Here is an 18224-nt window from a genome sequence, read left to right as displayed (position 1 = left end):
CTATGAAATATACTTCCCTTAGGGATCAGTTGTTGCATAACTATATCTAAGTTAAGTAGAGCCCACCTAGGAAGAACCAAAGCCTTGACTGTAAAACTGCCCGTTTTTCCCACAATCTCAAGTTTTCAAAATTCCAGTTGGGAGGCTAAAATATTATGAAGTGTTTAATTTTTGCATTAAACATGGCATGACGTCCATTTCTTTCCCACTTCTGAGCAGAACAGCTTCACAAATTACACTTGTGTAGTAACGTCGCTGTCAGGTGAAAGTCTTGTGTATTTACCACATTTTCTCATCAGGAGCTGAGAAAAAAAAGTCGTACAAAGTGAATAAGTGACTGTAGTGAGTTGATTTCATAAAACAAACTCCTCTCTCTCTACATAAACTTTCAATTCAAGTACGAAACCAGAAAAGTTTGTAGTGTTTAGGTCTGATTTTGAAGATTTTCACATGACAGGAGTGATACTTTGATCGCTAAAACATTAATAAGCAATCAATAGGTTTGGGACTTTCTGAAGAAGTTGCTACAAAAGCAGAACAAGCTGTGCTGATCACAGATGTCAGTGCGTCTCGTGACGTCTCCTCCACGTCACAGGCAGCGCAGAAATGTCCGTCAGAGGCAGCGGGAGGTAAAAGGCAGGTTGAACACTGTTTAACACAAACCTGGGAATGTTGACACTCAACCTTTCAGTGGAATATGGACCAATTAACAACTCTGTTTTTGTCCACTTGTGAAAGAAAAAAATGTCTACAAATAGATCTTTAATTTAGGCTAAAGATCCTAATCGGTAGGACTTCTGTCATTTTTATTTCTTTTTTGCTTTTGATTTTCAAACATTATTGCTGAATTCAGACAGGAAGGGGCCCTTTCAACCATAATGAAAGCATTAAATATGAAAATAAATCTACAGCTTTTCAGATGACTGACAGCGTGGAATGTGTTTGGGCAAATATTAAATCTGGCTCTGGGAAAAAAAAAAAAAAAGTACAAAAATGAAAATGAAAAAGAAAAGTTACAAAACAGGCTTTTGAAATAAAGGTGGATATTTCATGTAGGAGCCCTTATTATTCCTCTATCAGACTTTGTCTGAGGAGCAGCATCACAATAATTCATGTCATAAAAAATTAAAAGTATTATCACATTCATCACTTAGTGTCCGTGTTGTGTTTGATTGTCGGCTTCTGAGACACATCAGTTTCAACTTTTGACCAACCAAAACCCCTTCCTGCTTTCTGTATGAAAATAACATCTGTCTGTCGTAGTGGACTGTGCAAAAAAAACCTCCAGCACGAGAGCGTCGATGTTGTTAAGAGCTAAAAAAAAAAAAAAAAAATCACTCACAGGTCATTTATATCATTACCAACATTATTATGTAATAAAATAAAGTAAGTCACATGTACCCTCAGCTGAGGCCAGTGTCATGGCGTCAGATAAGCTTTATCAAATTATGGCACATAAAAAATAACAGCTTCTATAGCTCATCTAGTTTACGCTTCTGTAATTTAAGTAAAACCTAAAAAAATTAAATAAAAAAAAAAAAACAGACTTAGGTTTGTGTTATTTATATATGCATGAGCATTTGATTAGTTTGGTTTCAGCAGTGAAATATGACATTCATGCTATTTCGTCACCGTCCTTCGATGTATTGCACAGAATCGTCAAAACTATCATCTGAAGCAAGAACTAAATCCTAATCCAAAAAAGGATAATCTCACAGCCAAATAAAACATGTAAAATAAAAACAAATGTAAAAAAAAAAAATCAAATCAAAGTGAGATTATAAACATTTACAGCAAAGCTCGACGTCTCGGTTTCAGGTCAGTTGTGGGATTATTTCTGTTATTTCTGTGTGGTTGTGCTACCTTGGAGCTGATCGCACTTCAACTTTTCCTGGCAGAACATTCCTGAGTTTCCTGCTGTGAAATCTGCTCTCCTCCTCCAGCTGTTCTTATCAAAACTGCAGAAGCGCTAAAATGATCTCCGGGGCAGACGAGGCCTATTCAAGCTGACGTGGTCGTAAGCCAGCAGAAATCACAAAGTCGGAGAGGCCGGTAGTGCTCAGTGAGAGCTTTTCCACTCCTCTCCATAGTCCAAAAATAAGACACTTAAAAAAATGAACTGGACTAAAAAGCCAAAACTGTCAAAAATATCAATAATGCCCTTATTATTTATATAGTGAATTAGCACTGGATGAAGACAAACAAATCTGCCTGAAATTAAACAAAAACAGATGTAGTATGAAAGAAAGGTGCATAGGTTGGCATTCGTTTGACACTGAAATGGAAAAAACAATTCCTTGGTTCTCTAGAAAGCTCCATGTTGCACATTCATCGTGTTAGCAGGCAGTTCATGCCTAGCAAGTTTTTTAATGACTTACTCACTCGCTCATTATCTGATATCTCTAACATCATCATTTCATTGACATCTCCCGTAACAGAGTTAAGAAGTACCTTAATTAAAATAAAATTAAAAAAAAAAAATCCCAAGATGACGTACCGCTTAACGATTTCTTTCAGCACCATTTCTTCGACGGTGCGTGGTCCCAAACTTCTAAAACATCCTACCGACAAAAAACGGCAGAGCGTAACACTGCCTAAAGACGTAAGCCTTCAGGGTTTTTTCTCCCATGGGTGGTCAGAATATGATGCTGAAAAAGCGAACACCGACGTGTTACAGACACCGTCTAAACTGAGCCGCTTCCTTTAAGCTACACAGTCTTATGATTTGGTGACCCAGTCACAAGAGCTGCTGACGCCACACGAGGCGATTTGTGCCATCACACCACGTTGATGCAGTTCCCGCCGCCGGCTGTCGCCCTCTTGCTGCAGTAGGTGAAGCCGCTGTGATTGGTGGAGGAGCCGTTCATGTGCGACGACTTCAGCTCCATCTGGCAGGCGGCGATGGCTGCGTTGAGCTCCACCTGAGCCCGGTGCACGACGTAGAACATCAGGCCGATGCTGATGACGATCTGCAGGAGACAGAAGAAGTCACGATGTTGTGATTAAAATAGCTTTCTCTTTTTTTCACCTTTGTGGTTATGAGGTTTTAGGTCATGTAGTGGTGGTTACTGGACTACACTGCATTTTGAAGTGTATATATAATATTTTTGTATTAATAATTAATATACAGGGAGACAGGGATAAAAACAGTTACACCTACCCTCAGAATATTTTAGTTTCATAACAAAACCACAAACTTTGTCTCAAAAATTAGCATAAAGGTGAAGACAGCCAACACTTCTGACACAGTCTTTGGTGACACCTTCATAGAGACCAAACAGCTAAAAAAAAAATTAACCACAAATCTCAAAGAGCAGCTGCTTTAATAGATCTGAGAAGACAGTTTGCTACTTAGTAAGTTGCTAACTAGTCATCCAGGACAGATGTTAGTAGATAAGGATGCACCGATCTGACTTCTTCACCTTAACTCAGGATATCTACCGATACCAGATCCTGTACCAGTGCTCTGTGTTTCCAAAAATTAAAATCTGAGTTTGATGTGACACTGCATAATTCTTATGTAAGGTAACGTGACTAAATGAATATAACTGATAGCATAATACTGATTTTATAATGGCACTGACAATTTTGTTTTCATTTAATATGGATTGGTTGCGTCTGGCTGATACCTGATCCGATTAATAAGGATCAGTATCGCTCCGATACCAATCAGTCAAATCAGACTGGTGCACATCTACTGGTAGCTAACGATAATGGGCAACAAATAAAACAATAAGAATCCATATTCTTTATTTAAAGTGCCTTGAGATGACTTCTGTTGTGATATGGCGCTATATAAATAAAAATTGATTGATTGATTGATATTCCTCAATATTCTTGATATTTGTTTGTCTCTAATATGATTTTTTCTCCAGTGAGTGTCACTGAAATGATAAATGTAGTATGATATGTATCCTGGCTGATGAACAACAGTATAATGTAACTGTGCTTCATCAGCTTTCTTACAGACGGAGTTTCCCACCACAAGTGTATAAAAAGGCCTCTGTGTGATTTATGGCTGTTGTCAATTTGGAAAAAGAGCTTTCAGTTCTGCATGAAATGCCGATGCCCACTTAATCTTGACCCTTGACCTCTCACCCCTGTGAACTTGACAAATGTTTCACGCAGAAACAACCCCTTGACCCCTTGTGAGGATTACATGAAGCTGAACAGGTGTTTGAGTTGTGGCGACAGCTTCACATGAACCATGGGTCAGCTGAACAGAATTGTGGGAATATTCTGCGCTTCTACATAACGCTTAGCATTCATACTGTAGACGATTATGTAACTCCATACTAAAGAGAAGGGCAGACGTCATAGCTTTTTCACAGGGATAAGGTTTCATAGGCTTGGCATTTAGAATATAATACCTACAAGTTCTTAATATAAGGAAGAAAACAAAAGCAGTGATCCATTAACAAGTCATTGAGTTTACTACTGAAGGTGAAGTCAAAGCTGTATATTACTATACTGCTGCTTCACTAATGCTGTTTTATTAATGTTCTTCTCAGAAGAGAGGAGCAGGTGTTGTCATCTGCAGTCTGTATGCACTTGATGTAAGATCACTGCCACCATTAGAGCTCAGCGTTTAACAAAGATTACTGGAATTCCTGAACAATGTGTTCATCCTGCATTTCTCAGAACAAGGACAGTAGCGATGGGTATACGATTTTATCACGGATCACGATAAAAACCACTCACGATAAGTTGATCATGGTGAATTTCCGTTATCGGGATAATTATGAATATCCTCTCGTGAGTGACTTACAGTCTTATATTGATCTATTGATTTATCTTGAATTGCCACATGGGGGAGCCCGCATCTTTCCAGTTATTTCAAAATCCTAAGCCTGTCACCATGGCTGAAGGCTCGGCTTGGCCGTTGTATACCCGACCAAAAAAAGTTAAATCAGATGTGCGGAAATACTATGTATTCCAAATGATAGGAATTATCACATAAGGAAGAACAAAGTCATACAATGTTTCTATTTATTTATGTATCATTTATTTATGCAAAGGGATCTTTATGATTTATGATTACCTTATTCAAGATTGTTTGATTTTCACTAAAAAAGATGTGTGTCTTGTCTGTGATGCATAAAAATATTTGTTTCTTAATAAAATGTAAGGTAAAATGATTCCAGTATGGTTTAGTACCATTTTAAGCACATCTTGGTGATTATTGGGATAATATTGTGAATTATTTTGGCCAGGATAATTGTGACATGAAATTTTCATATTGCTCAATGCCCACCAGACCGTGAGTGAGAGTCTTTTGTCTCTGTGTGTGAGAAGCAGTTCAGACTGTGCTGATGAAAAGCAAGTTTTTCCTGTTGCCATTTCACATCACTAAACAAGGATTCACAAAAAGATGAACACTTCCGTGTAAAGTGATACAGCCAGCACTACTGTGCACCACAAGGATGAAATGTGTTTTTAGAAAGTATAATATATACAGCACGGTTCAAAAGTCTGAGACCAAAGTGAAAATCTCTAATATTTTCACGTAAACCTGGAAATAAACACAAAGTGTGAGGATTCAGAAACATTTGAAAACAAGATGTTACGACATGTAAAATGAAGAAGAAATATTTAAGATTCTGCACTATTTCTAGTTCAGCAATTAAATTTAAGCAAATTTGTGGCATTGACCAACTTAACTTGTTTGTACAAAAGGTCAGATTTCCTTGAGTTGTATTTCTTCCAGTGAAGCGTTCAGGTGACACTGAGGTGGATTTTATCTACTCATCAGAGGCTTGTTGAAGTAACTCAACTTGCAGCCGGTGTTCAGTGCGCCTCAAGTTTCCAGAAGATCATTGCTTACTAAAGTAGCATAGTGATGGTGGGAAACATGGCATCAGAACTAAGTAAAAGTGTCAGAAGTCAAATTGTTATTCTAAGCAAAGAGGGGCTTTCTCAGCATCAAATCATGGCTAGAATAAAAGTTTCTAAGAGGGCAGTACATGGGACTAGTTCCCTGACAGATAGAAAAGCAACCTCATCACAGAATTAATTAAATAAGGAACACAAGACTCCAATCAGCAAAAGTAGTGTCAAAAGAAGGCTGTCTTGTACTTGTAGTGGTCTCAGAGGACGAATAGCAGTTTCTAAACCACTTCTCAGGAGGGGGAAACAAGGCCAAACGCTCGGGGTGGGCTACAAAATACCAGCATTTCACAGTGGATGACTGGAAACAATTCTATTCACTGATGAAGTTTGAGATCTATGGCAGCAACAGAAGGATGTATGTAAAGAGACAAACAAGAGAGAGAATAATACTGCAGTGTATCAAACAAACAGGGACTCCATTCACTCCATTCTTCAGGAGACATGCTGTACTCTCTGGTTTGCATCTTTGTGGAGAAGGATTCATACTGCAGCAGGATAATGACCCCAAACACACCTCAAAGCTTTGCAAGAACTACTTTAAGACCAAGGAAGACCGAGGAGTCCCGACTGTCACCTGACCTCAACCTCATTGAATATTTATGGGGGCACTTGGAAGACTGAGAAAGCCAATCATTCTGTGAAATCACAAGAAGCTCTTTGGAACATTGTCAAATCACAAGTGCAGAACCCATTCAAAACGTGCCTGTTTGGAACAGGCCGATTGCTTATTCTTGAGAACAGAGAAAGCTGGTATATACATATATACATATATATATATACTTTTACAGTCTTGTCTCTAAATGACTGTGGTGGAAACTGAGAAGGATAAAACAGAGAGGCAGAAAACCGAGGGTGCAATGTGACACAGCAACTCTGTTTCTGACTCTGGTGCTCTCAGCTCTGGTGTTAAATGCAGCAAAGTCGGACAAACTCCTGTTTAAACAGACGTTTACCAGCGTCTCTACCGTCTCCTCCTCTACTGTCCAGTGTGATCCACTCTTCAGCTGACAGCGCTGTCAGAAGCCCACCCCTCTGTGATGTGATAGTGTACACGGAGTGGCTCTCTGTTCGCTTGTTTATGAAAGTTTATTAAAATTAATTGTGTCCTGTGTCCAAAGTGAACCAATTTCGATACTGAACTCTCTTGGGTCCCCAACCATACACCTACCAAGTGTGGAACCGATTGAATGAACAGTTCAAGAGATTTGCGAGGGACATATATACATACATACAGACAGAGATTCCTTGCTTTATATAGAGAGATAGAGAGATGCTGGAATAACATGGGTCATTAGGTTTTGCACAAACTTGTGGAGTCCATACCAGCTCGAGTGCATGCTGTTATTAAAGCAAAAGGGGGACATACCAAATATTAAGATATTCTGAAATTCATATACATTTTTCAAAGATTCAACTTTTCACTCAAGTGGTTAAGCTGATATTATCATTTGTAATTTAAAAATTTGTGTTATGTTCAAAACAAATGCCAAATAAAAGTATCTTGACTAGTGGTCTCAGACTTTTGGACCCCACTTTATATGACACTAAATTAAACTAACATTGTAGAATTACGTTAACCCAAACAACAGTACTGCAGGTAAAGTTATAGTCAAATGTTTCACGATAAACCACAACAAAGCAAAATGTGAACTCAGAGGTTATGGATATTGTTACACTCTCTATCAGTAAACACTATCATCTCACCTGCAGGCTAAACACAAAGTAGCCGCTGACACTCTGCTCAGCGATGACGTCCTCCATGGTGCGAAGAGTGGTGCCCAGGTAGGAGTTCAGCAGCTGGGTGGGCAACAGACCCACAGAAGAGGCCACCAGGTAGTTTGGCAAGGACACGTCTGTGATCTTAAAATGGAGGTAATGATAAGAAACAAAATTGACATGCTGATTAAATAAAATAATCTAAGCACACTGAAAAAATACACTTCGAGTTTTTTAAGTTGAAATGAACTAAATATTTCAGTCCTGAGAGTCCAAATCTAAAATGTCAGTTAAATAAATATTATTCCTGATAGGCTGGGGCGGTATCTGTTTTTTTCATAGTTTCATACCTTTCTGGTTTCCAGTACTGAGAGTGTTTACCAATTGTTATATACCCATCCAACCATCAAGAGCAACTGTTGAATCAAATGAATTCATGTGTCGTCAAGCCAGTTTCCCTGTAAATACATTCAATGACCCGAAATGATTCTTGTCTTGACGTGAGGCTTATGGGCAGCACCTCCTCCAAAGTTTGGTTGTTTTTAGCGACAGTGACAATGTCGATCTGTCGGTCAGTTAGTCCACCACTTTGGTCCAGAATTAAATATTTCAACAAAAATTGGAGGAATTGCCACAAAATTTTGTACAGACCAGGCGATGAATCCTAAAGAGTTTGATGATCCCCCTGACTTTTCTTCTATCCCCACCATGAGGGTGACATCTGTGGTTTTGAATTAAATGTCTCCACAACTGTTGTCATGAAATTTGGTGCAAACATTAATGTTCCCCTCAGCATGAATTGTAATAACTGTCATTGTTGTTATTGTGTTGTCAATATTGTAGTTTGTCCAGTACTTATGACCAAATACCAGCAAAACTAATGACATTCCCATCAGCCTCAGCTGTACTTTGTATTGACTGCTATTTAGCCAATGTTAGCATGCTAACTAGATGGTGAACATGGTAAATGTTACACCCCAGTATGTTAGCATGCAGGCATTAGCATTTAGCTCCAAGAATTGCTGTGCCAAAGCACAGTCTTACAGAGCTGCTAGCATGGCTTGGTCTTGTTTTGGAAAATTGACACAAAAAAAGATCACAAGCTGAAGTGAATTTTTTTTTTTATAAAAGCTGCAACAAATTCATTGATTTTGGGTCACAATAACCACTAAAAAGACTGCAATGGGACTGATTAGTAGGGTTTAAGTACCATCTGGTGTAATTACCTTAAACTATGACATGCCATCACACGTCCAACTCAGTGTCTTATTTCATATCTCAGTACAACCACCTAAATATAAAAAAGATTGTGCATTGCTGTCACCCTTGATCCCCTGATTATATGATGACATAAGCTGATGTGTGTCTGTGCCGGCTGTGTAAGGATGTGACCTTGGCACCTGACTGTGACTACACTGTGGCTGATAGCAGTGTGTCAGGGGCCGTGGTGTGTTGCTGCAACATGCTGCCTGTGCCAAAATGTTATCAGGCCTTGAAAACATTTATACTAGAGCCAGCCCAAGTGTCTCCACACAGTGATAAATCCCAAACCCTCTCCTGTTATCACACTACACAATGATAAGAGCCAAGCCTGGGTTAAACTTCATAGGACATTGATGTCATCAAAACCTGGTTAATCAAGCTAATGTTGTCGAGCTGTTCTTCATCTGTATTTTTTGTTGCGCATTTTCCGCAGTACAATCATGTAACAGGCCTTTCTCCTTGAAAGATAAGCACTGATGTGTCCAGACCATGTGTCAACACACTCAAAACGCCTTCAGCTGATCGCTGAGACATGGCATGTGAGAGCTGCAGAAGGAGAAAAGGAATGCACTTGTTTTCTCTCAGCCATCATCCGGGAGTTGTGAAGCACATGTCTTCTGAAGTCTCTCCCTTCCCAGGCATCTAGCGTATGCAGCTGTCTTAAATACAACCAGGGAAGGGCTAGTCACTGGTATTTTTATAACTGCACAGAGAATTCCCACTGAACCTACTCCTCGCTTCTGCGAGTCTGTGTATCAAGATAATCTGCAAATTCAAGTGAAAAAACAGCCCATCCTAGGCTTGACCTGATTCATTCAGAGCAGCAGCAATGCAGGTCTGAGTTTGTGCTCGTAGGAGGGTATCTTGACTGCGTAGTAAATTTCAGAATTTTTACTGCGTGATGCTGTTTTCCTTTTTATCTGGACACACACAGGGTTTGTAATGAAGGGTGAAGCACAAGGCGTAATTAAAAGCTGCACGGACATATTTGCCTGTTGTTAGGGTTCAATAAATCACATGAGGAATTCCCCGATTGCTTTATCAGCTCATTATGAGAGCAGAGGGATGGAGCCAGGCCAGCTAACAGTGTTAAAGGTTATAATGTTGTAATAAAACACATGTGGGGACCTGAATATGTCCACTTCGCCCTCAATGGATTCACAACAATTTTTCCTGAGCTGTCCCATTGTTTTGCTAACTGCTGCAGTCTTTGTGCCGTTTTAGGTTACCTGCTATAATGTAGCATCATCTACTTCAACAGAAAGAAGCGGGGGGCACGGTGAAATGTAGCCTCACCCACAGAAAGGGCTTATCAAGGGCAGAGCAGACAACACATAACTCCACTGTGAACCAGTGCAGGTGTAGAAGTACCCACCCACAGATAGTCTCACCTTTTATTGTTGAGAATAAGATCATAAAGATACAATATCAGCCAGACTTAGTGATGAGCCTCCAGGTAAGATGAATTACAAGGTGTACATGAGAGGCTGAACTGGATTTGAAACCCCTCTGGGCTGGAAAGTGAAAACATAGCAGAGGAGGCAGGCCGATTGGGGGATTCAGCTCATTAGCCTGCTTCTGGCAACTGGCCCTGCCAGCAGTATGAACTGTAATATGGGTGAAGGCTCCACTCTGACATTCACTTCTCCAACTGGAACAAAAGAGTTTCACAGTTAGGTTTGTGTGTGAGAAGTCGAGAGCTTAACTAAACCTGGAATTAACTTTGAATTATGGTTTAGTTATTATTTTTCAACTTTCCTTTTTACTGATATTTAAAAGGTGAACGAGGTGGGTTGACATGGGCAAATGAATACAGGAAAAGGGTCTTTCAATGACATAATGGATTGCATCTTATGGGCACATACGGTATCTAGTCCATTTTTGCTATCTAGCTAGATTCTAGTTAAATCAACTTTAACCTAGATACAGGGGGTAGCAAAATTATGTGAACACCTCATGTCAGCTATAAAACAGGTCTAGCAAATGGCACATTATATGTGAGATTTCAAAGCAACATGACGTGACTAAACCAGCACAAAAGAGATCAAACTAGCGCCCAAACTGCATGTGCCTTAGTCAAAAAACCTGTAAATCTGTAAGTCAAATACAGACTATATAGAAGTATAAAATGCTAACTGGATTGCAGCCATTTATGACATACTTTTGTAGCAGTGGTGGTTTTTTTTATCTCAACGTTGACATCCTTTAATCATGAAGTGTTTGTTTCGTTTCCTTTGTAGATAATGACTCAGAGGAGGCTCAAAGGAGGTGTTTTACAAGGCCATCACCTTGGCCAACAATGTCAGTGACAGTAGCAGCAGCTGGGCAACACAGTGTTAAAACGCTGTCCCTTTGACTTTGACACCTCATTTTCACCTCTACAGAGTGGAACAGTAAGTTCAATGTTGTGACTAGTGTTAAAGCTTCATCCATTACCCTGGTTGTGGGAGATTTCAACCTTTGGACACAGAGATACAACATCCCAACCATGGAGCCTGAAGTATGAACTGACGACAAACAGGAGCCTGTGAAGTCATTCAGGCAAAAGAAAACCATCTGCTAGCTTTGGACTGTATGTCCTGCTCAACATAGTCGTTTTACAAGCAAACTGCTGACCACAGTGTGAGTCTAATACAGGAATCATGTCGGTTTTTAGCATCACAAACTCAAATAAAATTTAATCCTAAATTTAATTCACAGCAGTGTTTCCAGTGGGACAATCATAACAGCCTGAAAGAACAACGTGGAAAAACAAGATTCTTTAACCTTCAATTAAAAACATATTTAGCGTTGTGGTACCATCAACTGAACAATGGAGGTATGCACGCTATAGTCTCATCTTCCATTCAAATTAACTTTCAAACAGAGCGCCTAAACAGGTTTGACTCTCCCCACCTCATTTCTCTAGTTCATGCCAAAACATCCTTCTCTCTGTCAGCTTCCCGCTCAACTCTAATGTCACAACCTAAGCATTTGAATTTGAGATGCTTCTCAAATACCAACCTATCAGTCACAAACGTGTACTGGGCGCGCTGCCACTTGTACCCACAGTCAGCTGTTGCCTGGGATGAGCTCACCTGACTGCTGCCAAATGCCTATTTCACTTATCTGAAAATGTGTCTTACTCATGAATACTGAGCGGCAGTGTAACTTGCTCTGGATAAAGGTGTCTTCTATATTTTTTGTATATTTCCTGACATGAAGAGGGATCCTTCAGCTGCTTGCTGGTATAATTTTAAGCAGTGGTAGCACAGATGCATTTCTGCAAAACTGATATCCAATTCCATTATGAATAATGTAAAAGTAAAGACTTGTTATCACTCAATTGAAACATGTAATGATGCTGAATTAAAATACAATAACTTAGCCTGAACTGCATTGAACAAATTAATAATAATAATGCAAGTTCAACACATTATTATCTTCATAATAACGTGAGGATTTTGGAGAAGGGAGCACATCATGCTAATGATTAACACACTATTTTTAGTGAGGCATCAAAGGCGCCTGATCTACACTAAATGAGCCTTTGCAATCCAATCTAACATCCCTCCAATAAAAATACTCCTCAACATTTTATTTCTAATCTGTGTGTGACTCAACTCTAAGGTGGTTTTTAAAGAAGTTTTAGTGGTATTGTTGTATTAGGTTACATTGTTTTAAAAAGAGTTTCTAATATTTTTCTCCCCCTATGTATGTTTAAGGCTGTAAACCAATATAATGGAATCCAATGTGGCCTGAAAATTTACCAGAGTTGGGTCAATACAGCTCTGACACAATCTCAAGAGGATTTTAATGATTTGTGCACAGTGAGTGTTTATGGTAGGGCTGTTATCAGTGTGCTTGTACATCTGACAAAATCCAAAGCCAAATAACTAATATCAGTACAGCTGAGAAATGTCCAAATAAAATCAGTCACTGCAGAGGCCATACTGATTTTTGCAGCATGCAATTACTGTGCTTGTGAAACACACTTACATCATCTTACTTCTCCTTTTCCTGCCTCAGGCCTGTGCGTACACTCCTTCATGCTTCAAGCTATAAATGCCTTTCAAGCTCCCCACTTTGCATCCTCTTCTGGATGTTTGTGCCGCTGTTGGTTTCTGCCTTCAACACTTTTGATTCTCTTCTTGCTTGATATTTTTAGAAATGCACGGAGCAATATTCACAGCAGCTCAAGTTTAAGGTGAAAGGATGGAAATGGCACTATTGATTTAAACAGAATCTATGAAACTGTGCATATGGCGATGGCTTTGACTGCACTTTAATCCAGCTGCTTTCTGCTGTACTGTTTTTGGCACTGACAACAGTTTTAGAGGGTACATTCAGCTTTTTGAAATATGTTGTTTAAGTAGGCTAAATGCCAACTTAACTAGAATAAACTGAACTTTGTCCTTTGTGCTGACTTTGCGTTTATACCAGTTATATTTTAGTCTTTTTAAATTGATGTATTTTATAACTGAGCAGCCTTACATTTTAATACAGAAAATGTATCTTTGCATATAGATCTTGATAAAAAAAAAGACTACTAAAAAAAGGCTCAAGTCAAAATGTTTGTTTACACATATATGTAGACATGCCATGCCAAATAATGAACTGTAACTTTACAGATTTGAGAAACAGTTTTCTATTGTGTAAAACTGGATTCTGTTTTGCGTTTAGCGATACACCAGTGCCAACTATTTAATCTGTTTTTTTCTCCAATCTTGCTTCCTCTCTTTGTTCAATATTTGGTTTGAACAACCGTGTGAATATTTTTAGGGAAAAAAGAAACAGAAAACACTAATGTAAAACAACTATATAATGGGTATAAGCAAGTTCAAATCTGAAATGAGTTACTGGTGAGCTAATTGAAGCTCCATGTGTCAGATATTGTATAATCTGGTGAAACTGGAGACAGTGATGAGATCATTTTGCAGCAGCATGGCTTGTCCTACACCAGAGATCCGAGCCCGAGTGGCTACATAACATCAAGTTCACCCCTAGGTCGGCATTCTTCACTTAACATTCAATAACAACTGGCATCAGATTTTTCATGTCACATGACCTCCCAGCTGATTTTCTACAATATAGTAACATATCCCTCGAGGCTTTTACCATTTGGGAGGTATCAATGAGTTGACCGAGAAGGGTAAGCAGTGACTATACATTATTCATGCCATGTATGAAGGTCAAGTGCCTCAGGTTAAGTGTAGAAGTGCAGCTGAAAGCAATATCCTGATACTACTTACGTTTATAATGTAGGTCACATGGCATTGCCTTAACCAATGATTTCAGATTTAGCTTGACGAAAAAAGGTGTCCATGATTTTGTCTGTATTACGTTAACATTGCCAGATACATCAGAAAAACATTGCCCAAAATATAAAAACCTGACTTTGAAATGTAATATTGATAGTTCATAAAACTGATATAATAATTAATGTCCTTAGTCCTTAGGCTACAAAAAATGGGGTCCACCTCAAAGAGACACATCCTCAATCTACAAAAAAATTGGTTTCTTTTCTCTTGGGAATGGACGTGCATTTTAATTTATGCTATTTGACTGTGGTCTGCCTTGAGAAGTGTAGGAATCTATTTCAAGCAGATACTGGGTGAAATACCAGGTCAACTCCTGTATGCAATGTTTTAAATTCAACTAATTTAATCAACATCTACACCTGCAACTGTGTCTCACTTGGTCTGAAGACAACGAGACAGTAAAATTGCTCCTTAAGATTGGTTTCTGATTAGATTTCCCCTGTGTGGCAGTTGGCCCAGCAATGAGAAGGAGCTTCATTTCTAAAAATCAAAAAGGTCACAGGTTTGATTATCATCGTTTTTTTCCAAGTTGAAGCGCCCCTCAGTAGGTTAATGAGCCCTGCTCCTGGCTGGTCCACTGTTGTGACCTTTCTGCTAAAAGCAATATGAGTTTATAATGAATGTTACATGTCTGTCTAATGTCCTGCTAGAGTGAAAAGGGAAAGCTGGTGATAGTGTTTTCATACTCACCGAGAAAACTGCATTTTGGAGCCCAAAAGGTATGGGGGTGAGTCTCGCTAAGGCCACAACTTTGAGTCCGCTCCCTCCTTCCACCACTCGTATGACAGCACTGAGCTGTTCACTGTTCCCAACTTTGTTCAGCACCCAGTCAGTCAATAGTCGTTTGCACACCAGGTGTGCCACAAAGGTCCCTATTAAAACTCCCACCATGACAAGTCCCATGCCCAGCACAAAGCCATAGAGGTAGCCAGCTGCCACATTAAGAACAATATATCCCCATCCACATGGGAACGACACAATAATCAAACCCACTATAAACAGCAAGGCCCCGACGAAGCTGTCCAAGCTCTCCACCCAGAGCAGGAGGTCCTTGAGGTACTGCCGCACCAGGGCAACCGAGGAGAAGCACACTGCAGTCAGGATGCATGCTAGCAGGGCACTCTTGAAGCAAAAGGTGGTGATACAGCAAGGGTGCCTGAACTCTCCACTGCTGCTGAAGGTCGTCCCAACTGTGTCACTGGTAACCTCGGGCTCTCCATCAGACTTCCCAATGCCGACCCCTCTCTCATCGAAGGCGCTGCATATCAGGATGTCAATTTTGTCACACTCCTCTGTGGCAGTCCTCTGCAGCCAGCGGTTCAGCTGGATCTGCGCCTTGCCAACCGCATGCTTTAGAAGCTTGGTGAACAGCTGCACGGTCGTGGACCCTGACATTGACATGTTGGCCCCCTCGAACGTGCTCTGGGGCCCAGCAGCAGGGCTCAGATGAACTGTCCAACCTGAAGACAGAGGTGACGTTGGAGGTTTCCAGACAGTCTTCACATCCAGCACATGTCCATGTCTTGCAATGTGAATGTGCTGAGCTTCAAAAGAGGCGAGTATTAATGAACTTTTAATTGGATGGCTTCAGCAGTGGTAACCCATTGCTCTGCAACTCAACTATGAGACATAAAGATAATATCTGTCACTCTCCTTGGCCATTACATTAATTGTCCGATTTAGAAAGGTTTATCTTGGATACACTAGCTGGTCAACGTGCCAGTCCAATGACTTAAAAGCGCCAGTTTTGTAGTCTCTGTTTGAAACACTCGCCATGTTCAGAGTTGTCATCACTCAGCTCAGGTCAGGTCAGAGTCAGAGTCAGAGTCAGAGTCAGAGGATGGAGGGAGCTGTGAGGACGGTGACTAAACTATCCAACACGTCTTCAGACCGAGAATACCAAAACAGGAACTTTTAAGGCTCCACCAGCATTTCCCATACAGCTAACGCTAACCCACTAGCATTAAATCACAGTAGGGCTAACTTACTCCCGACGGTGGCTAACTAGCTCGCTGCGTGGATAAAGTCAACCGTTGCATTTCAGGGATTAAACCGCCGCAACCTGCCTCGTGCGCAGCTCCTCGCGGATAACAGGGTGACAGACAGGATGCAAAAATCCGACGTGAGGAGCCAGTTTAGCTCTTTCTCTGTCAGCTGGGTGTTGTTGTTTCCCTCCACGGTGGATGCTGCTGCTGCTGCTGCTGCTGCTGCTCTTCTCGCTGTTCAAGCTTTTCATACCGACCACTGTTTGTGTCCCAGAATGCCAAGTAACCCTCACCCACATGACCAACCGTTTGGAGAATCTCCTCCAATCAGAAGCGTCCAATTGTCATCGCGAGATTTCACAACAGATTCTGTTTGTTTTGGAGCAATTATCCATGGAGTAACTGCAGCCACTGTGCTGCCACATAAGCAGGATGAGCTACTACAACCAAGCTATCATGTGTTAATTATTTCCCCTCCAGATTAACTATTAATCTTGAATTATGTAAAAAATTAATAATTAACCCAAACCTAACCGTACATTTGTATCCAGCTCCACAGATGAGGATTAGAGGCAGTTTATCAATTAGAAAGCAGTAGTGAAAGATGCATATTTTACTTAAAGTCCTCCTTCACTCAAAAATGTGTTTTTCTTTTTGTTCCTATAGTTGAATGTTTGAGTTTCACTGTGCAGAATGTTGGATGTTTAGAGTTTCACACTGGGAGGCTGTTTTTACATTCATCTGCTGAATGTGGAAAGTTTCTCTGTGCTCATTGAAAATCTAATTTTAAGGAATGGGCCTACAATTTACACAAGTGTGAAATGTGTGGAAACTTGAAGCCTGCAGTGCACAAACACTGAGAATGGACTTTACAGTGAAGAAGGAGACATTTTGTGTCCAGCAGTTAAGTTTCTGAAATGAAATATATTTGCATATTTATAAACTCTGGAATTTTTAATGAGGGAGAAGGAGTATATATCATTTTAAAGGTTTTAACAACATAATTGAATTTTATTTGTGGAAAAACCTATACCAGACACAAATTATATTCAAAGTAGTAGTTTACACATCTTTAAAACATGTCTGGGGGGGATCTTTAAGTAAAAGCATAACTATTAGTAGTAACTAAAAGTTAAAGTACCCTCATTCAAAATTATGTAAAACTATAAAAGTATTATCAGCAAAATAAGCTTAAATTACCTAATTTAAAACAACTCATTATGTGGAATGGCTTCTTCCAGAGTATTATATGCACATGCGTTAATATGCATTTTAATATAGTTTGTAGAGGCACAACTCATCGTAATGGCTTTTTTTACTGTTATTTCTTTTACTGTTAACAGTAACAACGCATCATATTTTATAACTTGAACATATGTTTTGTTTGAAAAATATCAATTTGCAATGTAACTAGTAAAAAGTAAAGTTGCTGTATTTTATTCAAAATAGAAATACTAATGTGCAGTGCCTCAAAATTGTACTTACTTAAGTAAATGTATTTACTGTAGTTACTTTCCACCTCTGTTAGGAAGAAAATCATCATGAATATTATAATATCATAAATATTAATCATAAACTATGCTGACAGTATCCGCTTTGGAATGAGTCCTCACATTTTTTTCATCAAGTACAAGTAGTAATACCACAATATACAAAGTACAGGTAAAAGTCCTGCATTCAGAATTTTACTTTCTAAGTGAAAGTACAGAAGTATTATCAGCAAAATGCATTTAAAGTATCAAAAGTACTGAGCCTATATATAATTTATATTTCTGGATTATCACTATTACCACATTAACATGTAAGCTGAATTTTCATATTAAAGTGGATCTTATTTTAAAAATTAATAAATAAATATTTTAAATTTTAAAAATTCAGTCTCAATTGTAGTGGAGTGGAATATAAAGTACTTCAATACTTTTTGTACGCTACTTAAGAACAGTACTTGCTTGAGTAAATGTACTTAGTAATGCTCCACCACTGACTCATTTATGGAAGTTACATTACACTTATAAATTGTAATCCATAAATTTAAATTAAGCTAAACTTTGTTACAAACAGTTACCTTATA

General features: G+C 39.3%; 1 protein-coding gene across 1 annotated transcript; it reads right to left on the bottom strand.

Annotated features, from left to right (window-relative positions):
- Positions 1-3: 3 nt before the first annotated feature.
- tmem64 (transmembrane protein 64) lies at positions 4-16452 on the bottom strand. The gene is made up of 3 exons (XM_044336274.1): positions 14859-16452; positions 7594-7749; positions 4-2969 (listed from the first exon to the last, which is right to left on the bottom strand). The coding sequence occupies exons 1-3, from the start codon at positions 15567-15569 to the stop codon at positions 2778-2780; spliced, it is 1059 nt and encodes a 352-aa protein (XP_044192209.1). The 5' UTR covers positions 15570-16452; the 3' UTR covers positions 4-2777.
- Between the last annotated feature and the right edge of the window lie 1772 nt (positions 16453-18224).

Source organism: Thunnus albacares, chromosome 19, assembly GCF_914725855.1.
Source record: "Thunnus albacares chromosome 19, fThuAlb1.1, whole genome shotgun sequence".
In the NCBI taxonomy this organism is placed as follows: domain Eukaryota; kingdom Metazoa; phylum Chordata; class Actinopteri; order Scombriformes; family Scombridae; genus Thunnus; species Thunnus albacares.
This window is presented reverse-complemented; position numbering and strand designations above follow the sequence as displayed.